This window comes from Olea europaea, unplaced genomic scaffold (genome assembly GCF_002742605.1).
Source record: "Olea europaea var. sylvestris unplaced genomic scaffold, O_europaea_v1 scaffold747, whole genome shotgun sequence".
Classification (NCBI taxonomy): domain Eukaryota; kingdom Viridiplantae; phylum Streptophyta; class Magnoliopsida; order Lamiales; family Oleaceae; genus Olea; species Olea europaea.
In genome coordinates, this window is record NW_019265877.1 from 342,749 (window position 1) to 367,831 (window position 25,083).

General features: G+C 34.7%; 3 protein-coding genes across 5 annotated transcripts; 1 reads left to right on the plus strand and 2 right to left on the minus strand.

The window, feature by feature from the left end:
* Positions 1-3,027: 3,027 nt before the first annotated feature.
* Positions 3,028-9,475, plus strand: LOC111391082 (2,3-bisphosphoglycerate-dependent phosphoglycerate mutase-like). Of its 3 annotated transcripts, none has more exons than XM_023016224.1 (9): positions 3,028-3,384; positions 4,354-4,625; positions 4,890-5,113; positions 5,434-5,552; positions 5,642-5,798; positions 5,882-5,983; positions 6,311-6,430; positions 8,716-8,770; positions 9,219-9,475. In XM_023016224.1, coding segments are annotated over exons 1-8 (1,044 nt in total). In that variant the 5' UTR covers positions 3,028-3,382; the 3' UTR covers positions 8,764-8,770; positions 9,219-9,475. The 3 variants fall into 3 exon arrangements, with proteins under 3 accessions (XP_022871992.1, XP_022871993.1, XP_022871994.1); XM_023016225.1 differs by having other exon boundaries at positions 9,224-9,475; XM_023016226.1 differs by lacking the exon at positions 3,028-3,384 and adding an exon at positions 3,395-3,465.
* Positions 9,476-10,115: 640 nt separating this feature from the next.
* LOC111391083 (glutathione S-transferase F9-like) lies at positions 10,116-11,779 on the minus strand. Its single transcript, XM_023016227.1, has 3 exons — positions 11,097-11,779; positions 10,970-11,018; positions 10,116-10,855 (listed from the first exon to the last, which is right to left on the minus strand). Exons 1-3 carry the CDS (start codon positions 11,238-11,240, stop codon positions 10,401-10,403), a joined length of 648 nt encoding a protein of 215 aa, XP_022871995.1. The 5' UTR covers positions 11,241-11,779; the 3' UTR covers positions 10,116-10,400.
* Positions 11,780-12,534: 755 nt separating this feature from the next.
* On the minus strand, positions 12,535-17,309 carry LOC111391059 (probable beta-D-xylosidase 7). Its single transcript, XM_023016203.1, has 6 exons — positions 16,883-17,309; positions 16,236-16,538; positions 15,433-15,602; positions 15,055-15,152; positions 13,510-14,274; positions 12,535-13,291 (listed from the first exon to the last, which is right to left on the minus strand). The coding sequence occupies exons 1-6, from the start codon at positions 17,291-17,293 to the stop codon at positions 12,699-12,701; spliced, it is 2,340 nt and encodes a 779-aa protein (XP_022871971.1). The 5' UTR covers positions 17,294-17,309; the 3' UTR covers positions 12,535-12,698.
* Between the last annotated feature and the right edge of the window lie 7,774 nt (positions 17,310-25,083).

The window sequence follows — 25,083 nt, forward strand, 5'->3', positions numbered from 1 at the left end:
TAGAGAGAGGATGGTCACAAAAAATAATGAAAAGAGAAGATGAAAAATTTTCGTACTATTTGAAAAAAAAAAAGAAAATATGATGCTAACGGGTATACTACGAGTAAAAAGAATAAAAGAAGCATATGTTAATTGCAAGTATCAAGATATTAACATCATTTGCTCTTTCAAGATCCCTTATTTGATTATATCTTGATTAATTTTAAGACATTTTATACCATTTCTCAGTGATTTTTTTTGTTTGATTGTTTATACATATGATTTTTTCTCCATTAGATGAGATAAGTCTTCAATCCCATATCAACTCCATTTTATATTGTTTATTATTGGCATTAAAATAAAGTGAAAGTAATTGAATTCTTCTACATATTTTGATAGCTTTCAAACTTGGTTACTTGTTGCAAATTGTTCCAATTTTACGCTACTAACAAGATACATAGTTAGCACTGAGCAAGTATTTATATCACTATATATACATTTTTTTTCATTTATTTGCTAATTTCTATTCATAATATTTATATTTAAATAAAATTGTTGAATTATTGTTGCCTTGTTATTGAATTGTTTGCTGCATTTTCTACTTATTGTTGGATAAATTAAATGTGATCATTGAGTAAGCATTTCCCCAAATGAAACAAGTGAAGATGGAAGATGAAGTTTTGCTGATATTACGTCATTTTTCATTGAACAATGCTTTGTAGAGAAAGCAAATGTAAATTCTACTATAGATGAATTTTTATGCTTTGAAACCTCGTTAGAATCAAATTGAATGAATAATATCATGTAATGGCTTTTTTATTATGGGCTTGTTTGAGCCACATTATTTTCAAAAAATTACATTTTTCAACAGTGATTTGACATCATTTCAATCACACATTTTTCAATAAAATAATATTACACGCAAATTTAAAAATTTTCCTTATTTTTTAACCACACATTTTCCATTGATTTTACATGAATAATGCATTTTTCCTTAGAATGTGGCTCAAACATAGGCTATATTTCAATTTTATTACTGACTTTCTTAAATTTCAGCCACACCTACAAAAAATTCTTGGATCAATCTCTGATTATTTATGCACCATTTTTTCCATTTCTACCCCCCATTTGTCAGCTTTTCTTGGCAAAATTGGTTGGAATGTTGTGGGTAAAATGGGTAGAGGGAAAAGTAAAAAAAATTAAAAAAAGTACACCATTTTATCATTCACATGTCAAAAAATGCAAAAAAAAATGACTATCAAACCCTCATGAGCATGCTTGAATGGACGGCCCTCCCACTATCTCAAATATGTTGCTTGAGTTCGACTCGATCGATTGAGGATATTAGTAATACTTGTGATCTTGCGAACTTGCTTCCAAAATCAAGAAACATTCTGTTACAAAAGTAATGATAATAGGTATCATTTTTTTCATTTTTGCTTACTCCGCCAAACCCATAATACCTATTCTCAGTTTCACAAGGACAAGGTAAAAAATTACTTTTAAGAAATGTAACTTTTTTTTACTAATAATTATGAAAAAAAATATTTAAAAAAAATGATAATAAAAGTAATGTGACCTTTTTTGTCCCCTTGAAACTCAGTCAAACATGCTGTGAAGTATATTCTTATGGTATTTTATATGTTCTTTTTGCACGTGTATAAATTAATGAAGAGCGTGTAAACAGATCAGCAATGTCTGTAAGCCACACTGCTCAAAGGATAGTTGGATTATTAAGCTACAAATGGTAGTTGGATTGATGAAAACAAACTACAACACGAGTCAAATGATGGTTAGGTATTGTTTTGTGGATCTTTTATTATTCTTTTCAAATATGTTTAGTATGTAATTAGACAATAAGTCAAAGTACAGTTCCAAAAGAAATAAGATTTCTTCATGATTGTGAACAACATTTCTATGTCGTGAGCGGTCTTAACCTTGTGGAAAATATAATTGGGTGATGGAAGATATAATTTGGTGATCAACTTATTTATACGATTTTGTCAGAAGGAAAATATTATATCGATCTTTATAGTAATATGCTATAATTCCCGTACGAAATTTTGATTATCGATTTAGTTTGGTTTGGGAGAATTTAGTTGTCAGTTGAAATACTTCATGCATAAGCTATATATAGCATTCTATGAATTATTACACGATATCTAGTATTCTTCATTTACAACTATTTGGAAAGGGAAGATGGAATGTAATAGGGAGACGAAAGAGGAAGACGATGATTGAAAAAGATTAGAGTAATTAGGATAAAATCAAAATTAAACATTTAGCTCATGCGTCCCCATTTTTTAAAACTCATTTTTACATTAACTCATTTTGACAATCAGTTTTTATCAATTTTTAATCACATATTTCATCAGTTTTTATTAAAATATACTAAAATTTTGATTTTTAGCCAAATCAAACTGGGACTTAAATTTATTCTAGTTTCTACCTCTAAGTTCTAAAAAGACCATTAAAAATCAAATTAAATTTGAGTCTAGTTCGATTTTATACTTTTTAGGCCTCCTTTGTCACCCATTGTTTGAAAATCAAAGAGTTTTGAATAGTATTTTTTAGAAAATATGTGGTTAAAAAATAAGGAAACTTTATTGACTTGTGTGATGATGAATAATATTGTAGCAAACAATTTAAAATTTTAAAGGTTTTCAAACAGGGGCTTAATGAACGGTTTAATTTTTTCTTTTTTTGTTAAAAAAACATTATATTTAGTTTCACATCATTTTTTCCCGTTGCGATGGAGAAAAGAATATCGACCTATTCAGTCTTGAAAACGAGGCACATCCCCTTCGTGCAATGTCAACTCCCAACTAAATTTTATTTTTATTTTTATTTTTTTTAAACTTTTTTAGTTCTTGCTAATTTTCAGGAAAAAAAAAAAAAAATACAAGGCTTGCGCTTTTGAGTTAAGCTCAACACATTCGATCTTTTATCGATTTTGGTAGCGTCCACGCACCCAACTACCTACCTACCTCTCAAAATTCAAGAGAAAAATGTATTGCTTCTACCCAATATATACACAAAATTAGAGAGTCAAAGTGCAACCATTTCTCTGCCCTTTCACTACAACTTGGAGCCCTTTTTGCAGGATACCCCCTACAACCCTGTATCGATTTCTTCTAAGAATAATACGCAAGAACATACCTTTCCAATCACCGTCTCCCCGTTATTGATTTTTCAGTCATTTCAGATACCCATTTCACAATTCTTACACAACTACATTTGTACTAATGTTGGTGTGATGCAACTTTTTCTCCGCCACCTTTTCTTGTAATAAACCTTGAATTTTTTTTATTTTTTTTATTTTTCCCTTTCTTGGCCTTGGTTTCTTCGCCTCCCTCTTCGACAAGTATTTGATTCTTGATCCCTCTTTTATGTGTATATATAAATGTAAGGTTTCTCTATTATTATTTTACCCAACTTTACAGTTTTCTTGTTTGTTCCTCTCTTCTATTTTTGCTGTTTCTTACTGTAAGTCTAATGTTCTCAAGATTTTAGAATATGGGTCGATTTTATGATTCTTTCCTTTTCATCCTACCCCTGTTGTAAAAATACCCATTTCTTGATTGTTTTATCTTTGGTTGATATAATATTCAATTGAGGAATAGAGATTTTTCTTGATATAATTTCAATTTGGGCTTCTTGTTTTTATGGGTCTTCTTCGTTTTTCTTTTGTTAGATCTGAATTTATTTTGCTTTTGGTTTGGCCATTATATTCATTGGTTATTTTGATAATTTCCAAACCATAATAGTGGAGTGCATTTCTTGCAATATAGTACTGTCAGTGTTATATTGACTTAATTCGTTTATAGGAAAAATTCATGGCTGCTCCGTCTGATTTTCAGTTTTGTAAGCGAATTTTCAAGAAGTGGCGGGTAAAAGCTTAAGAATGTGTGTATGTACATATATAACTGGAAATTGTTTGAGAAGCTACAAATTCATTTCTACTTCCTTCAAATTGGCCAATTAACAGAGAATAAAAGAGCCTTCTTTTCATGGTTTTCCTATTAAAGTTTCCAAACTTAAGATTATGTTTGGTGCATCATTATTGGACAAGCCTAGATGGGCTTAAACAAGAAAAATAAATTTAAATCTGGCCTGATTCTAATTCTAATTTTAATTTTGTTCGGTACTATGTACTAACTGTTAAACATCTGCATGGTGTATCATATCTGCAATGCTTGTACAAGTCTGACCTTTTGACTGTGAAATATTATCTATTTTTGCCTTTCTTCCTTTGGAAAATTCAAAATACGCAACCCCCAAATCTTTATGATTTACGTCTTTATGGAATGAAATTTAATGTACTAAATTTAAGGTGCTCTGGTAAGTAACATGAACTCGTTGATTTTACTTCAGGATGGCTGCAACATCATTTCATCAAGCAATTGGAACTATTCAATATAGTGGTTGCTTTAGAAACTCCAACCTCAATCAAGTGAATTGGAATTATTCATTTCAGTTGATCTCCAGTGGTTTTAAGCTGGATATTGCTCTGTTGAGAACTGGAACTTACTGCTCTAGAAAGAGAAGTTTTAGCAATATTCAGGCCTCAACTTCTCAGAGTACTGTATTTGATCCAGTTTCATCCCCATCAAATGGCACGAAAAGCGACTCCAAAAAGAAACCAAGTAAACCTCTTTCTCTTGGATTTATACTTAATGGCATATTTGTTAGGGACGATTTCATGGTCGGGACAATGTTAAGGAAGAAAAATGAAAAGCTAAAATTTTGTTTGTTCCCAGTCCTATTGAGCTGCATACCAAACATTCACTAATATGAAGAAATGAAAAGCACAAGTTTCCACAAAGGCTCGTGCTTTTAATAAGTGAAGGTAACTTAGGCCTTCTTTTTTGCAGGTTCTCAGATATAGATTTTTATTGTTGTTTTTTCAGGTGAAGCTGCATTGATCTTGATTAGGCATGGTGAATCTATGTGGAATGAGAAAAACTTGTTCACGGGTTGTGTAGATGTGCCACTGACCAAAAAGGGTGTGGAAGAGGCTATTGAAGCTGGCAAAAGAATCAGCAATATACCAATCGACATGATCTATACATCTGCATTAATTCGTGCGCAGATGACTGCTATGCTTGCCATGACTGAACACCGTCGCAAGAAGGTAAATTGTCAAGATATGTTCTTGTTGAAACTAAATTTAGTTAATAAGTGTAGACTATGTCTAACAGCTTAAAAAAAATCGATAAAGTTGTTCCACATGGTATTATGGTATTACAATAGGCAAGTGTCTGCATTCAAGTTTTACTACCACTTTTTATGAAAATTGTACACATTTCAGGCCTTTTCAACTACTAAGGAAAAGTGCACTCCAAAGATGAATTTACATTATCATCTTATTTAACCAAAACTTTTGGGGTTTAGGAAGTTGAAAAGAATATGTAGTTTTTGCAACTTTTTACAAACCAATGTACCGATGTGCAGGTACCGATTATTTTGCATGACGAGAGTGAGCAAGCAAGAGCATGGAGTCAAATTTTCAGTGAAGATACAAACAAGCAGTGCATTCCAGTTATAACGGCTTGGCAACTGAATGAAAGAATGTAATATATAACATTTGCAACTATACATCCGACTCTTTACTTGTTGGTCACATTATATGAAGTTTAACCTATGAGTCACCTCTCCATAGGTACGGGGAATTACAGGGTCTTAATAAGCAGGAAACAGCTGAAAGATTTGGAAAGGAGAAAGTTCATGAGTGGCGTCGTAGTTATGATATACCCCCGCCAAACGGTGAGAGCCTTGAAATGTGTGCTCAGAGAGCCGTTGCCTACTTTAAAGAACACGTAAGCATGATTACATTCTTCCAAAGGTAATAGTGTTTTTCTGCTTATTCATGGTCCTCATAATCAATTTTTTTGTGAAACAGATTGAACCTCAACTTCAATGTGGGAAAAATGTAATGATTGCTGCTCATGGGAACTCGTTGAGGTCTATCATTATGTATCTGGACAAACTCACTTCTCAAGAGGTGGGATTTCATGCTAGTGGACTTTGAGCATGTTTGGCTAACTTTTAAAAGAAAGTTACTTTTAAGTGAAATTTTCTTTCTAAACATGTTTTTACTGTTAAAGTATAAAGAAGTTATTTATTTTGAATGTAACTCTTATATTACCGTCAAAATAAATAATTCCCAACTTTAACCAATAAAAATAATTATTTAGTTTAAAACTTAGTTAGTTACTCACAAGTGAGTTCACTTATAAGTAAACCTTTTAAGCTTAGCTAAACACGGTCACTATTGCTGCTTTGTTATCACCTATTTGCGTAGAACATAAAAGATTGTTCCTTTTATCAGGTTATTAGCTTGGAACTTTCAACTGGAATACCAATGCTTTACATTTTGAAAGAGGGACAATTTATTCGCCGAGGTAGTCCAGTTGCACCAACCGAAGCGGGTGTTTATGCTTATACTAAGGTATGCAACTTTTTCTATGTCACACACCAAGGGAGATAAGCACCAATATGCAACTAGATGTAGATGATTTTCAATGCATTCATGATGAAAAACCATTTGATGTTTTAATATCATTGTTTATTTCTTCGTAAATGTCCTGGTGATTGATTTGCTTGTAGAAATTCTACATTTTCGCCTTTTATTATATGACTATGGACATTTGTCCTTCATGTTAATTGGGAGATCATGTGCCAATCAAATGCTTATTTTGCTTTATATTTTTGAGGATCGGGATTTTTTCTATAAGAACTATAAGGGTATTTGGTTACATTAGATGAGCCTACAGTCAGAAATTAAGAATCAAAATCCAGGATTCCAATTCTTCCTGGAATGGGACCGCTAAAATTGAGAATCAATCCACTTTACCATTTTAAATATAATTTAGAATGAGTCAAAGAATTTACGGCCCTACAAAACTCTCTGATTGGCGGATACCACCTAGCTATCCTCTCCACAGCCCTACAAAACTCTCTGATTGGCGGATGCCACCTAGCTATCCTCTCCTTCTTCCCACCCACACATTCTAACACGCTTAGTCACCTACATGATGCTAAAATCAGTCTCCTTCCCTTCCCACAAACACATAAATCCTGAGAGATCTGGTTCATATACAAACGTGATATCATTTCAGTTTTCTACACAAACCAAGGTTTATCTTCAAATTTGATGCTTTTAACCTCTATGTGAATTCAATCTTCTATATGTTAGTACTGAGCTTTATTTTGCACAAATTTGTTGGGTGTTGCAAATGACAGCTTGATTAACTGAAATGAAATAGGGAGCTGAAGAGCATCAAAAACTTTCTGATAAGTAACATGATCCTTCAGTCTCAAGTTCATCTGGTCTTCTATCATATGTTTGTTACTCGTCTAGGAGAAAATATGAACTCTACTCTAATTGAGAGGTATGATTGGGGGTTGGAGTTGACAATTCTACATTAAAACTTGAACCAAAGTTCGCTTGTCTCTACTAGTATTGAGTTAAGGAAAGTTCACGTCAGAAGCTAGTTTTATGGATACAAAGTCCTTTCATGTACTCGACTGAGTTTGAGTAGAAAATTTTATATATAAAAAATAATAATTAAAAAAAAAAAATCAGTTGATATACTTCAATTAGGACCAAGTTGTGTAAAATTCATACATCTGGAGTTCCTTCTTTATCCTCTTGAAGAATTATACATAATTTTACGTCAATTAGGTAGCCAAATTATGTATTTATTTAAATGAAAATAAAAAGAGAAAAATATGCATTTTAAATCAAAGTGCATAACAAGAAAAGGTTGGTGATTTGACTTCAACTCAAATTCGAACCAAATTTTTTTGTGTAACTATTCGTGATTGAACAAAACATGGTAGGGTGTTTTTTTCATTCCAACTCCAACTCCAACTCCAATTCCAAGATAATCAGATTTATGATTCCCCTGGTGAACTTAACGTCTTGCAATGTAATTACTATTTTGGTCTTGAAGTTGGAAATTGTTGGTAAATTCTTGTTTTCTTCTGGCTAAGAGGTCCCAGTGTTATTCATTCAATTGATTGCGCAAGAACATTTAAATGAATATTGTCTTGTGTAGTCCCTTTTTAGTCTTTTGAAGACTTGTTCATATTTAAGTTTATCAGGCAACTAAATTATGTTTTTTACTTGAAATAAAACAAATGAAATAAATTTTGCATTTCTTAAGCCCTTATATAATGGTAAAATGTCTATTTTAATTTCGACTCCTATTCAAATTTCTATAATGATTCATGATTGAACCAAACATCTGATAAAAATTTTCATTTCAATTCCGGGTAACTCGACATGATTTGGTTGTTGAACAAAATGTCACGTAATAGAAGTCTGACAGCTGTGTCTGATTAAGAGGTTGTGACATTACCCAGTCAACTTAGTTAGACTGATGCACATTGTTCAAGGGAGAATACTAGTGACCATGTTATTACCTGCGAAAGTTCTTTAACAAAGTCTCTTGTGACAGCTAATATTTTGAACACCCGGAAAGTGAATTTCCCTGGTTTATTGTGTTAGCTTGGTGTATGATTTTCCTCATGACATCAAATTTTGTATCTTTTATGAAATATCAAGAACCTTTGAATTATTGAATAAAGCAAACACAACCCACACCACGGAGAGAACTAGTTGACTTCCTTTCACTTATTTATGTTGAACTACCTTCTCTATTTCAATTACTGTGTCTATGTATGAATTGCGATCTTTTATTTTTATTCCTTCTTAATTTACAATTGCAGAGATTGGCCCAATACAGGCAGAGGCTAGACGAGATGCTTCAATCATAAATGGGAGGTAGAATAGTAACCATGCCTTCTCCAAAACTTAACTCTTTATTATATCTCATTAACCAACTTCATAAAAAATTTAGACGACAAAATAAATTTAGGGGTCGTTTGGTAGGCTTTTGAAAAAATAAAAGTTGCTTCTGAGACTAAAAATTTGCACTTGGATCTATTTGTATAATTTTCTAGAAGTGATCTGTTTGATAATAAAAGCTTTTTACAGGAAGTTGACGCAATGTGGCTTTCTCGGATACTCTTTTACAAAAAGCAAAAACCCTGCCAAACTGGCATTAGTCTTGAAAATGCCACCTCACATGTAGAATGGATTATTTTTCTGGCACGTGCATGCTATTCATAAATAGGTTTTGAAGAGAGATTTGAATACAAGACTTGTGCAAGTTCCTATTCCGTCATTTGATTTCAACAACATCCTTGATACTAATGTTTATGTTCTTCAGTGCAGCTGACTTGACTTCCATTTGTTTCATCTGCATTGGCATCCCTATCCAACATCTGAAAGAAATGACTTCCATGTTGCAGAATTATGAAATTCCTAATGTTTTTGTATGTCTTGATACAGCTGAGTGCTTTTACTTTCCCGCTTAATGTTTAGGAAAAATTGTTATTACTGAATAATGTAATCTGGAAAAAGGATTGTTGAAAAATGTTCAGCTATAAAGTATTATCCTATAATATAATTTTTTGTTATGTAATATGCCCATGTCCCCCTCCCATAAGGTTATAATAAAGTTTCTTGTATCCCTTTCCTGCCACAATCTAAAAGTAAACACGACTAATCCTAAGTCAACCGGGTTGAGAAATGAAATGTCACTGTTCTTGAAGTAGCCAAACTCGGATTTTACTCTATTGTTTGGCGCAAGAGCTAGTCTTTTGCTAGGGGCCTCAAAGTCGTGAACATGTCAATATCATATTTGGTTGTGTGAATAGTTGTAGTTTATCACAATCTTAATGCAGCATGAGTTATATGCTTGTGAACCTTGTAGGAGTCATGGTGACATCTGTCTTATTGCAATAGATGGTAGTGTGTTTCATGGTTTGGCATAGGGGATGAGAGAGTTAAGTCACTCCGAGGAAGCTAGGTAACTCAATGTCGTCTGCTCGTTTTAGGAAAAAATTAATCATGCGACTAAACTTTCATTTCCATTAGCAAACTCTTTGACAGTTGAATTGTCGCAGCATAGACAAAAGAACACCACGTTCCCTCTGTGTTGCAACTAGTCCCTTCTTCCGTGGCTTAACTCCATGCTTGTACATCTCTCGTAGCTGGAAAATTGTATTTTTAGGGAATCGTGATGTTCGACTAGCAGTGACTAAATATAGTTTTAAGATTCACAGACCTGATCTTTAATTTTATATTCTGCCAGTGACTAGATGTACACCAAAATTTTCAAAACTTGAAATGCTGTCAAGGTATAAAATGAACACTGCTATCATAAGAAGTTGGAGGCTGCTTGGGTTTTCATATTACAAACTTCAATAGCACACCCCCCAACCCAACCCAACACAACACAAAACGAAACCAGAGCAGACTTCAAGAAAGCACGAACAGTAATCGACCCTGACTACGTAAAATGCTGAAATCTTTATTATCAGAAGCCTTAAAAGCTTATTGATGCAACTCAAATTGGATAAGGAAAGAGTTGTACAACTTTCTTCCAAGATGGCCTATTGCTGATAACATCCCACCATGCACTCACATGTTTCCTGTCCCTTATCATGTACCCTTTCCCAACACCATTCAGCAGGTAATAACCAAATGGAAGATGGCTAAGATCAGCCAGGCTGAAGAAATCTCCAGCCAAGTATTTGCTCGTCGACAGCCTTTCCTCGTAGATATCCAAAACTTTCCCCAGTTTCACCTCGTTTTCTTGAATGACATTCTGATCTGGTGTAATTCCCATTTTGGAGCTGAAAACTATATGAAGCACTAACGTGTGAAGTGGGGGCTGAAAATTGTGTGCTTCCACTTCTAACCATTGTTCTACTTTGCCCTTCTCCTCCATTGTCTTTCCAAACAGTTCAGTTCCTTGAGACCTGTACTTTTCTGCATAATACCTGATTATTGCCCTGGATTCTGCACAATATATGAAGTAATAGGTTGTAATAAGTCAAGATTTAAACTATTTTTCTTATTTGGTCCTGTCCTGTCCATTAGAGTGTATCAAACATAAAGAGTTAGCCTTTTTACCATATAAAGTGTAGTCTCCATCTTGTATGGCAGGAAGAAGTCCGAAAGGCTGCAAGAGTTTATTAGATAACAGAGTGAATCCCAATAATTTTCATATGGAAGAAAGTGAAAAATAACAGAAGAATACCTGTAACTTGAGATAATCAGGGCTTATGTTTTCGCCTTTGAAGAGATTGATATCAACAGCCTCAAATTCAATCTCTTTCTCGACCAGGCAAACAATTACACGCTTACTTGAAGCATATTCCGGCCCATAAGCCTTCACCACCATCGCTGCTAGTTCTTGTCTCTCTTCTTATGCAACCGAAGAATAGGCCTACTGGGATTATATACAGCTATGCTCCTTCATAATTCAATGAAGGACACTTTATTACCACCAAATTTTCATTTTTTCTTTTTTGGCTAACAGAAAACGTTTTCTTCATGGAAAACGGTTTCTGATTTTTGTTAGGTGAGACCGAATTTAAGATAGGTCAGGGATAGGCTGAAAAACAGGGGCTGAGGTGTTACATCTGGGTCTATGGGATTTAAACTCCCTGTTTCTCAGTTGGTTCTTGACCCTGGACCAACAGCATTAACCATTAAATTTATATGCAATGTGCTGAAATTAAACAACCAGATAAAACAGAGAAATGAGCTGTAATCCACAGGGAGGGATTTAAAAAAGGAGTGACATTAACGTGGCTGGTTTTGGTAAATAAGATGTTAATTGTAGAGTCCATGGCAGACGGTCATGAATTTTGTTTGTCTTTCCCTGGAAATGTCTCTTTTTCTCACATTGATTGTCAAAAAGTAATGGCCACGGCCACAGCCACAAACAAAAGGCTGGGCATTCTGTTATATAATTGTTCTTTTGATCCTAGTTGTTAGCGAAAAAATGATAGGCATATAAAACAGGTTGCGCGATTCAAATGGCATAGTACATGGACAAGGTCCACTTTGGGGCTTACAATCTAAGCCCACAGTCAATGGACACGTGGCCTCGATTGATTTGAAAAAGTAAACGTAAATAAACAATCATAGAAATCTTTAAAACATGATTTTTTCTAATTTTTCCCCTAATTTTTGAAATTGAACCCTAAAGATTCCATATTTGTGTAATTAATCCTAAATTAAAAAATGGAAAATTTTCATATGTAAAACATTACTCATTTCAAAACTAAGAAATATGTTTAAAACTTCAAAAATCAGATGTTAATTATATTTTATTTATGAAATAATTAATTAAATATATTAAGGTCACAATTCTATACATTTTTATCACAATTATTAAATTAATTTATCACAATGTAATATCTCAATTACAAAACAAATTATTACTGGTGATAGATAATTTAAAAAAAAAAAAAAAAGTGAGAGAGAGAGAGAGATAGAGAGGAAAAGAAAGTCAATAATATAATTAACATAATCAATTTGTACATAATGATGAACAAGCATAACTCTTAAATTTGAATATTAGTCTATTATGTTCTAACTTGACCGTCATTGATATAATTATCTATAATTTTAACCATTTAAATTTAATTATCAAAAATCAAAATGTCCAAATAAAATTGATCATGAAATATGGAATAACAGTTCCCTTTGCTGTTTATGATAAATTTAATTACCTTCAATTTCAGAAGAAAATTGGGACTAATAACAACTGAAGCAAAAGGGAACTTCAACTACTTCAAGTTCTGAAGCAGTGACCAAAAGCTAAAACATCATACACGATTACCAGTTGGACTCAAATTACAATGTTAATGGGATACTCTTTATCTTCCAACATCAGATATCTATACCCCTCTTCTATCACCATCAAACCATCTTCAGTGGCTGTGCTAAGGTGTTCACACGGACTTATTTCAAATTCCACTTCCGTTCTTTCTCCTGAATTTAAGCTCACACTTTGGAATCCGACCAATTGTTTTAAGGGACTCTGATTGCTAGGCCTATCATGCCTTGCAAATAGGAGAACTGGGTGTTTCCCCGCAACTTCCCCTGAGTTCTCGACTCCAACAAGGGCTGAGAACTTGGCTTTCTCACAGGCTTCTGTCCCCATATCGGAAACTGATAGCGAATGGAGGGAGCTTGAGCTTTCAGTTTTTGTTCGAGAATTTAACAATAGATTTAAATGGAGAGTGTTAGGAGTAGAAGAGACGAATTCATATGTGTAGGTTGAGTAGCTGAGCCCATAGCCAAACTCGAACACTTTTTCCCCGTTGTAGAAGCGATATGTGCGACCTGGATACCCTGAGGATGGTTCAGGCCGCATTCTCATGTCAGTCATTGGTACTCGGGTGAAATCCTTCGGATACCAAGTGACGGGTAATTTTCCTCCTGCATGGCAAAGATTGTGTAAGATCAGTGTTCGACTTTCTAGGAAAATCACCAACACAGAAAATAAATGAAGCAAAAAATGAATAGAAGAGAGAACATAAGTTTACATGTCTATAAAAGGAGAATCAATTCACGTTCAAAGTTCTAAATTACAGATATTTTGTCAGAGTTCAGAGCAATGGATGATAAGTTTCAATCAAGATATGAGAATATCTTACCTGGATTATGGTCACCAAATATGATTTCTGCAAGCGCAATTCCTCCGGCTTCACCTGGATAACCCGCCCATAATATGCTTCCAACTTGTGGATTATACTTTGCAAAAGAAACATCAACAGGACCTCCACAAACCAGCACAAGAATAACCGGCTTCTCTGCAGCCTTGGCAACTGCTGTGACCAGACTCTCTTGCTGACCAGGAAGTGTCAAATAGAGCCGATCACGCTCCTCCATTTCTTGACTTTGATCCAATCCCATGACCAAAACCACATAATCTGCTCCCTTTGCTGTATTAACAGCATCGTCGATTGCAACAGAGGTACAATTCACTGCATGGCATCCGGGGTGGAACTGGGTGTTCTTCACATAGCTCTGGAGAGCTTTCAGAATTTCCACAGATTTGCATGGAGGCCCTTCATAGTTTCCAACAAGTACATATGCATTATTGCCATTTGGGCCAATTACAGCAAGAGATGTAATTTTGTTCTTTGAAAGAGGAAGAAGCTTTGCAGAGTTCTTCAAGAGGACAATGCCATTTCTTGCAGCTTCAAGGGCTAGGTCCTGGTGTTCTTGTGTACACACTTGATTAGGGCCAATGTTCCCAAAAAGTTGACCATTTGGATTTCCGTTAAACAATCCGAGCCTCATCCGAACTGTAAAAAGGTTATGAAGGGCTCTGTCTATAGCAGTTTCCAGGAGCTTTTTCTGCTGAACTGCTGATTTAGTGTAGTTTTTCAAGAAAGAGCCACAGTTGACATCCATGCCTGCAGACATTCATATGGAATACGCACTCCATTATTCGCTTTTCTTTTTCAATTGACCACTCCATTATTTGCTTCGCGATTAGATAATATCATGTAAGTTACAAGTTAAAGTATTCTGTGAAACAAATTCTGTCTTCCATGGAAATACGAATCAATCAGGATCATACCATTCAGTGCCCAAGCAAAATACACAGCTACATTATTTTCTCTTGGCAAATATTCTGAAGCGCGTCATAGTAAATTAAATGATGCTGGTGCTCGAATCATTAAATCACATACTGGTTATGGATAGGCCATGAACATGGCCAATACATGAAAACAAAATAAAGTTTTGAGGTGCCCATTACAGCATAAGCTATCGTGTGTAGAATGTTTTAAATTCTTTTAGTTCATTAATTCTGTACAATATTGTCGAGTTCAACATATCGAATGTGCATTGAGATGTGCACAAGTTATCATGCGTACAAAAGTAATTGATGGTTCTGCAAAGTTTCTTCGAAGAAAAACGAAAAAGAAAAGTCCCGTCCTGTCCCAAAAAAATCTCTAAGCAACTTTTTATGCAAATTTCACATAAAATTGAAAGTTCTGTACATAACTATGCAAATTTAATGTTACATAGATATCTGACATGTGGTTTCTTTCTCATATGTCAAAATTAAGATATTTTGAGTGTTGAACATACAAAGCAAGGAATTCATCACTGTTTAAATTACTTACAAAACAAGGAAAATAAAAACCATCAAAACACACAGAAAAAAGAGAGAGAGAGAATAGTTCTACCAGCTTTGAGTACATCTGCTACTGTCTCTTCAGGTGATTTTGTATATTTATGAACATTGTAAATTACTTCAACTGCATCACAGTCGGAGGTGATGTACCTGATTAATAGCCAGCCACATATTAGAGTAGACTAGAGGCAAACAAGTTCATGTTACCAGAATAACATTCAAGAAAGCAAATTTCAATGTTAAAAGAGAATTGTGCAAGTTGTCACTACAGTCATGTTCTACGCTGAACACAACATGTATAATAGAAGAAAACATTGACATAAACAAACATTTGCAACAATAAACACCAGAAAGACCAAATATTTGGATTTTGTTACCTGCACAAAATACCCTTCAAAAATGGTGAAAGAAGTGATGCAAATTGCCTTACCCATGAAAACCCCATTCTCCACGAGCTGTTTTGGTTAAGAGATTGTAGTCAGCACAATTTGGAACCCCATTCACACGGTTATAGGCACACATTATCCCACTGGCTCTCCCATCTTTTACACAACTTCTGAAAGGTGGCTGATAAGTATCTGCCAAATCTTGCTTTGTTACCTACACATTGTATCCCCCATTAAAGCAGAAGAGAAGAACAACTAATTTGGAATTTGCAGCTTTTGCACAGTCGAGGATTACAGAGATCATATATTAAAATAAAAAATTAAGCCTTATTCTGCATAACTTGGGTGTCCGTTAAATGAATTCTTTTTTGTTGCTTCATTAAGTTCGTTACAAGATCCAAATCTATAGCAACAAATTACAGATATCAGAAAAATGAGCTACGCACACTTACACATACACATGCATACATATGTTGACAGAATAAATAACAATTTCAGCTAAACTAAATAAAATAATGCAGGGTATATTATTCAATATTCATGGAACAAATTACAAATAGTGTCCTAACCAGTAACCACATATCCCAATAAAGGCCTACTCATCTTTTCATTTTCAAGAATATATAGACAAATTCATGAAGGTTCACATATATCAAAAAGGAATCTTTGAACTAATGTTTAATTATTACAAGTGCATTGGTAAAACACTACTATTTTTAAAGCAATGATAAAAGTATCGAGAAAAGAATTTATAAACTGTTTGGCAGCAAAGAAGAAAAACTCACAAAATTAGAATTAAAGATTCTTCATAACAAATATAAAACGAATATAAATTTCAATTATTTACCTCAGCATTAAATCCAAAGCGAATAAATCCATTCCAATTATCCAAATCATAAGCAGTGAAGTGTTTGCAGCAAGCAGATGCCTGAAGATGGCCATTGTTTAGTTTCCCACCTTGAAAACTATCCCCTTGTATTCCTCTAACATACGCTACTGCGTAATTTCCCACAACTAATGGATCTTCTCCAGGTGTTTCTTGCCCCCTTCCCCATCTTGGGTCCCTAAAAATGTTTATATTTGGTGCCCAAAAAGTCATCCCCTTTGCTTGCCCTGCATTGTATACAGCCCTTGCTTCTTTCCCAATCGCCTACCAATTTTCAGAATCGCACAAAAAAACATTTAATATGCTTTCAATGTCAAATATATCTCCAATTAAGCTCTATTCTCAATCACAAGAACAATGATAAGAACAACCGAATTATAAACACACAAAGCACACACTTAACGTAGAGCTATATGTTAACAGGTTTAAAGAAATTTCCCTCTTTTATCACAAAAAAAGACTTCCCCTAAACTGCTTTAGGTAGGGTTATTAAGTCGATTTGCAGTCGAGGAAAAGTGAACAATATGACTAAGTTCTATGCAATCTAACAAAATTTCCTCCGCTAATGAATGATAATAATAATAAATATGAGGTGTGGAGAATTTCACCTGGCCAATGCGGTACCAAAGATGAGAATCAAATGTTGCAGCAGTGAGGAGGACTTGAGGGAAGCTAGTGACAGAACTAATTCTTCCATTGAATGTAACGCCATATCCATAACCAGAGACACCGTGCAATGCCTCGGACCACCACTCATACGGCGGCACACCGAGTCGAGGTATGGCGGGTGCCGAGTTAACTAGCTGAGATATCTTCTCATCCAATGTGAGGTGGGAAACAAGGTCCAGCACTCTTTTTCGGATTGGCAGCTTGGTTTGGCAAAATGGGAAGAATTTAGTCTGTGGATTTGCCGAGTCACATGAGAACGGAGGCTGAGTCGACTCAGTATGCAGAAGGAGTAATGCCAGGCAAATGGGATTAATGAGAGCTGTTACAAGGAGTTTCATTGTTGATGGCATGAAAAGAAGTAAAGTGAAAATGGAAAAGAGAAGTATTCAAGTATATATATGCATAACACACATGTTTGGCTGAGCTTAAAAGGTTTACTTATAAGTAAAGAAATAAATTACTTAAATTGTAATACAAAGTTATAACTAACTAATAATTGTAAGTAATTTTAAATCACTGTACTTATGGATAAAAAAATTACTTAATTTAGAATTTACTTATTATTTTTTCAACTTGTTTTCTAAACACAAATTATCATCATTATCAAACGATTTAAATAATTGATTTTAAATGTTAACAACATAGCACGAGCAAGCATGTTTGAGAGCGTCCAAATTTTCTTCGTTCGAGTTAACATGGATTTTGTAATATCAAAAAATACATTGATTGTTTGAACTTAACATCTATTCAAACATAGTTACCGAGATTGTATTATATTTTAAAATAAAGTTTTCTTAAATTTTTGAAAAATCTCTCTCTATTATTTAGATCATGTTTACAATAATTAATTATCAGTTTCACACGTAAAGTCCAAAAAATTGAGCATATTAATTTCTCTGTTACGAAAAGATTTCCCCACCCAATCTGAAGAATTTTTGCAGTTAATTTTAAGCCCCATTAAGATCCCATTAAATTCTATTTTATTTTTCTTTCTCATATTTTTAATCACACAATTTTTCATAAAATAATATTCCAAATGAATCGAAAATTTTTCCTTCTTTTTCAAAAAAAAATACTATACCATCCAAAATGGGGGCCAAACGGGGCTAAGTTAAAAACCAAAAATAAATAATCAAATATGTGGGTCCAATATATAATTAGAAAAAGTTAAATCCATATCCGGAGTTTCTTTGAAGTTGGACTTTAGAGAAATACATGGAATCAATTTGAAATAGCAGTATCAAAGTCACGGCACACAATTATGCTTTGACTAAAACTGTGATAAAATGCGTGATTTGGGGTCTAATTATGTTGACGACTCCGTCGTTCCATTTTCCAAGGATGGGGATATGCTTGGTGTTGTGTCTTCCCCTCTCCTTTTTTTGACAAATTTTTTCCTCGATTTCTCTTTGGTGTTTAGTAATTAGTATTATGTCTTTAAATTACTTGTTTTCTTTTCTCTACTATGTTAATCTTATCATTTATTCATCTAGAGATTGCAAAAGGATGGATTTGGATCGAGGCAACCTCTCCTATCCCTGCCTCGCCGGGTAATTTTTCACGCTCATATCCGCCCCATTACCCGTTTAGACAAGGCAAGGCGGAGCAGGGCAAGCCCCTTACCTCATTTAGTATCTGTTTATTTTTTTTAAAATTATTTTATTGTCCTCATTCATTAAAGTGAAGTAATAATATAGTTATTAAAATTTTTAATTTATTTATTTATTTTTAAAAGTTAAATTATTCAAATATATTTGATCAACTAAGATTTTTATTGTTTATCATATTCCTTAGATAATCTTAATTGCCATCTTCTATTAGAATTAATGAAATTTGATTGAATTTTTCATTTAAAGTATTGAATTCTTAATTAAAAAAAAAAAAGTTTAACGGGATCGGGGCCCTTGTTTCCTGTGCCTATACCCAACCCAAATACCTGATTAAGAGGGTAATCCCTGCCTTGAACGTATCAGGTTTGACGGATTTTTTTGCCTAATAATTAGAAAAAGTTAAGAGGAAATTACATATAAACAATTACTTAAGTTTCTTAATTTAATAATCAGGTTTAAAGTTTATTTAATCAAAACTCAGGTCTCAAGTATTAACTAAATTCATGCGTGTGTTTGTTTCCCATTTTGGTTGCAAAAAATGCATTTTTCGGTCAAATCAAAGTGGGCCATGTTATTGGCTTATATTCTAAATTGAATTTGAAATACCACAAAATGCCAACATTGCCCTTGTTCTATTCTACCATCATGTGAAGAATACATCAGCCTTTGACAATTCAAAGGTTGCCATATTCCCCAACTCCTTCAATCATGTGGGGCTGAAGACATTTTTCTCCAATTTGGCTATTATTCCACACTTAAGGCAGAACACATGAACTCGTTTTCTCTATCACAAGACTAGGTCCAATTGTGCCACACCCCCAAGTAAACCGACCCACCCACGCTTCGTTCACATTAATTTGTTGCCACATCCGTCTCCCACGTTTTGAATTAAACCTTGTTTACTCACAACCCACGTTATCAACGCACTCAATCTCATTGAACTCGAAAAGAAAATGCAAAAATCTTAGGGTCTGTTCTCTTCGTGTTTCAATTTTGTAGTTTTGAGTGAATGTTTTGAAATTGTTGAAAATACGTTCTCTTTATCATTTCGAGAAACTATTTTCCAAAACATAAAATTGAAAAGCGCGTTTACTTTGAAATTTTGAGATTTTTTTATAATATTTTATTTAAAAACACCATGAAATGTCAATGCATATATAGTGACACACCACAAACACGATCAAGACGTGGTAGTTCTTTGGATCCTTGTAATGCAATTACAACTCTCTGTGCATATTATTTTGATTAACTCGGTTAGCTTTAACAAATTAAAGAAGATTAAAGTTTGTCGAAACGTTCCAATTATTGCAAGACAACAAGTCACAATATTGATGGGTAAAAAAGCCATTGATATATATCCGAATGTGTAAAAAAAGTTCACAACACAACAACACGAGAATATATTCCTATATAGAATCCATCCAAATCATTCACTCAATTATTCATAACACAACAAATTTGTTACTGGCATCCAATCCTCTCCGCACAATTTGCAAGGACTTGTCACATGCATGCACACTTTTAAGTAGAGGGTCCTTCTAACAATCACTCATTATCCTCACATTCACACATTTCACGTTCATTCACTCTCCACACTTTGTAACTACAATCTCATTGGCAACATTCATTCGGCAACACATTTACTCGGAAAGCTTCTCACACATTTACTCCAAAAAGGTGCCCATTTGATTGAAAAAGGTAAGCACATCAAAATTTCTATTCAACATTTGTGCTACTTAGTAGTAAGTTGTCGAAGAAAAAAAATTTGTTTGAACATTTGTGCTACTTAGTGTGTGTCACGGAGACTGTCTCCGTGAGAAATGTTGTCCCCCCCCCTTTTTTTCTTTTTCTATTTTATTGTTCTCAGGTTTTAGAATGTGGTTTTATAAACAAAAATAAATTTGTCTAACAATATTATTTACGATCAATTTTACACTTTTGTTACGTTCATTTTTTATATTGAATTTTCGTAAACGAAATAATATATTCGTTTGAAAATATTCATTATTGTGTAATTTATGCAGATATCTTTAGAATACGTTCTCTCTCCATATCAGTGGTTTTTTGCTACCATCGTCCAGTATCCAAATCGTGAATACATTAATGATTTTGTAAAATTCATAGATGCCAATCAACAATGTTCTTTACTGTGTAGTAATTTTTGTGGATTTGTTTACGGAGCTATGTTCAGGGGATAATAAGAACAATTTAGTAGTAAGTTGGTACACAAATTTATAATGCGAATTATACATTGTGGCAAAAATAATGAACTTCGGGTACGGTTAGATGACCATGTTGCCAAGTTCGGCATGCAAGAATTTTGCCTAATTACTGGACTACCTTGTTATGAACCATCCATTGAAATTGACTATGGTAACGATCGTCTTAGAGATCAATACTTCAATGGGGTAAAAAAAATTAGCAATAGAATGTTTTTTGAAACTTTTCATATGTGCGAAGACGAAGAAGATAAATTTAAGTTGGGACTAGTTATGTTGGTGGAGTGTGTGTTAAAACCGATTTCAAGACAAATTGATTATAGAACGTTAGGTACGGTTGAACATCTTAATGCGTTCCTTACGTATCCATGGGGCCGTACCACATATTTCGTTCTGTTAAATTCGTTGAAAGAGTCGTAATTGGAATGAGTGATGAGGATGCAATAGAACCGATAAACAGAATGTAAGTACGCAGTACAAGGCTATCCACTTGCATTTCAGGTATGTTGTTCATATTTTAAGTGTTCCTGTATTCTGTATAATTTCTTCGTAAAAAAATATATTATATACATCGACATTTACTTGTAATTCTGTTGCAGTATTGGATATATGAATCATTTCCACAGATCGGGCAAAAGTTTGGACGCCGTAGGTACAAAACGACACAGATTCTACAAATATACAAGTGGAGGCCTAATACAATACTGAAGGAAGCGATTGTTAAAGAATTTTTGGATACGGAAGAGGTATGACTTTTTAATTCCAACGTACAATGACGTTCACATTAAATTGGTAAAGCTTGACATTGAAAAATTTGTTGAGACGAACTTGTTTACGATGATTACAAATCGAATTCCTTGCAGTGTTGTAACCTACCGAAGAAGAATTAGAAATACCGTGGTACTCAAATTTGTCACTGCCAGCTGACAATGAACATAGGATACTAGATGTCATTGTCAACGGAGAATTGGATAATGAAGCACAACCATTATCGGATCACATCCGTGCACAACAAGTGACAAGTGGTGGTATACCGAGAACTTCAATTGGAGCTGGGCCTAGTTCTGCTTCTGGTACCTAAAGATATGTAAATGAAGACCGTTTGGAAGAAATATTTGGTATGTACAAGCAGCATACAATATCAGATGTGTCTGATCTATGTGGCAACTTGAAGGCAGACTTTGTTGAAGAATCAAGAGCCCTAAACCACGCGATCCTTGACAACCAAAAGCTGTTGCTGTTCGAAGAACAGACCAAATCGTTGCTAGATTACATGCAACATGGTTTACATTTGTACATAGATAATTCTCTATCTGGTTTGTTTTAGAGTCATATGGCCCACGAATCGCAAACACAAGAAGCCCATTATCAGGCAGTTCTGCAAAGACAAGAAGAATTATTTCAACAGCAACAAGAGCAAATCGGTGTTATGTGGATTCCAGTTTATGTTTCATGAGATCATACATTGATGAACATATTGAGAATATGCAGAATAGATTATCTAACTAGGAATCGAACATGGAAGTCATTATAGGTTCTATGCAGCAAGATGTCTCTCCTCATGCAAGTCCAAATTCTACTGATCATGAACAGGAGACGTCAACGTCTCAATAAATCGAACATGCTCAAAGGTTGAGAAGAGAAAGGGAAAGGAAGAGGAAGTGCACACGGTCTTCATCATCGACAAGTCGTCCCTTAGAAGACTACGACATGAAAAAGTACGGGATAATTAGAGATTTCATAGCAACAGATGAATCAGGGTAACAAATTTTACTCATTCTTACTAGTTTGAATGCTAAACATTATTACGGCAACGCTAGAAATTTTGTGTTGATTTATTTGATACTAATGTTAATTGTGTCATACAGTGTATACTTGGATGACGTCAATGGGAACGTCTACGAAAGGGACATGCTGAGAACGCTACTGGATCGAACGAAAGATTTGAATATTGCGGTACGGAATTTTAGCAACCACACTCAATTTGATTTCGTAGTTAATATGTCTGATATATGTTACATTTGTTTATTTTATTAGCATACTGAGTTAGAGCTGAAGTTATTGAGGCGGCATATGAATGAAGGTTGTACACTTATCAATAAAAAATATACAATTTTGGACTTCTAATTCGAAGAGGAGTGCTCTCGTCACATGAGGTGGCAAATGAACTTTCGAATGGGAAACCAGAGAGGTGAAATGAATGGAACGTGCCTACAAAACTATGTCAATGATAGATTGCCTGTAGATAGTCGTCCGTGGATGGGGTATAATTATTTATTAATTCTAAGCTCATATCCAGGCAATGAATGTTATCTTATCATGGTCAATATGCTTGATTAGAAATTCCAGATATACGACTGTAGCAATAATGTTCACACACCAGATGCAATCAAAGCACACACAAACGCAACATACACTATGAGCGAAATGTCGCAACATTGGCGGGTACATTCAGAATTCTTGGTGACACATACGTCTGTTCCCTTCTAATGCCTCCATCATAAACATGTGTCCATTCCTTGCGAACGAAAATCTAAGAATTCGTCGTCACTGTCTATTGTAGTATTTATGGGCATCAGTGTCAGATACTCTGCAGTACTCCAGCCACGCGTTGACATCCACGATAAGGTCGTTGCAAATTTCCTCCTCGCTGATTTCCTCCTCCGCCTCGGAGTGTGAGAATAGGAAGCAATTAAAATCCATTACATCCATTCGCGGACTACTATGTTTAGAAAATATTGTAGTAAAGCTACGTAAAACACCCTTGCTTATACTCGTTATGCTCTTCCACTTGTGGAATAGCATATATGTAGAGGTGTGAGGAACTAGGCCATTATTGCATTTATGACTAATACGAGTGGCTAGTATGTCATTGTCAGGGATAGATTCATTATTGAGGTACAAGCATGACATGTACAGAGGAAAGAATCTTACAAAGTACATAAAATATCTAAGAAAGTGGGAAAGTAGGCAGACGAGAAAACATGTTATTAAAAACAAACACAGTAGCATGAAATAAACGTTTCCAACATTAGGCGGCACGCAAACCTAGAGTATGTCACGCGTAGAGGCAATCAAGAAAAAAAAACACAGTTCAAATATTACAACACGAACTCATGAAGCGTACAAAGGGCAACACACAGTCGAACCAACGCATACCGAAACAAGCTAATGCAGTGATCTATTACGTTCGTTGAACTGCCACTCGATCCATTCGAACTTCTCATCGGCATCTTGCATGACACTGAGCATGTCTCGAAATCTTTTTTGCACTAGGAGAGTGCAAGCGTAGAAGTACATTGGCGTCCACCTTTGTAGCCGATCGGTCGAAAGCAATTCCTCCACACATGCAGCTCCGGCATTGTCCGCCGGATCAATGATGCTATTAATCTTTGCCGCGACAACCTCAGCAGCACTGTTCGCCCGATCGATCGAGAAGGACAGTTCACGAGCCGAAACATGCTTTTTCTTCCCACGCTGCTTCGATGTTGACAACTTCCTTTTATCGCCACTTTTGGGCCTCAACATGCTCATGCTTTTGCTACCGTTCCCGTCGCCCTCATCACTTGAACCACTGCCCTCACCCTCGACAGGGATTGCATTTCTATGGTCTTCAAAAGCACTCTCCTCAAAACATTCGAATCCAGTTCTGCACAGCTTTGTTGGGGTAAGTGTGTACTTTTCGCTGTTGTAACTGTCCCCGAACAGCAAACGATATCGAATGTAAATGTCGCTCACATCTCAATCCTTGAAGTCCTTGTACTCCTACGACAAAATCGGGAAAAATAGTTAAATCAACATCGCACGAGGTGTGAACGGGACATAGAAATTGCACTCCAATATCCCATTCATAAAATTACACCAACAGTTTGTCCCCAATGCCCTCCCATGCATGACAATAAAATACAGTTCAGTGAGTTATGTGCGGAGGCAGAAACAAAAGATAGTATAGCAAGTGCACTATAAAGTGGCTTCTGCTTATGTAAAACACAGTTCAGTAATATGTGGGCTGAAAAAAAAAAACTCATTCCTCATTTGCCTATGTGGTGCAGTGAGCAATTATGAAAATGTGCACAAGGGATTCATTTTTTTCAAAACGTAAGTTGATACTACGTAAATCATATCTTCCTACCCCCAACAAGTAAAGGCGGTATGCCATTTCAGATTAATGAAGCCAGTCAGACATATGAAAATATTGTTAATTGTCACCTCAAAATGGAAATCTTAGCAATGAAATTCCGATAATTGAATTATAGATTCACCGTATGCACCATTGGAGGACAAAGTCGTTACCTTAAATTTTCGTGACCA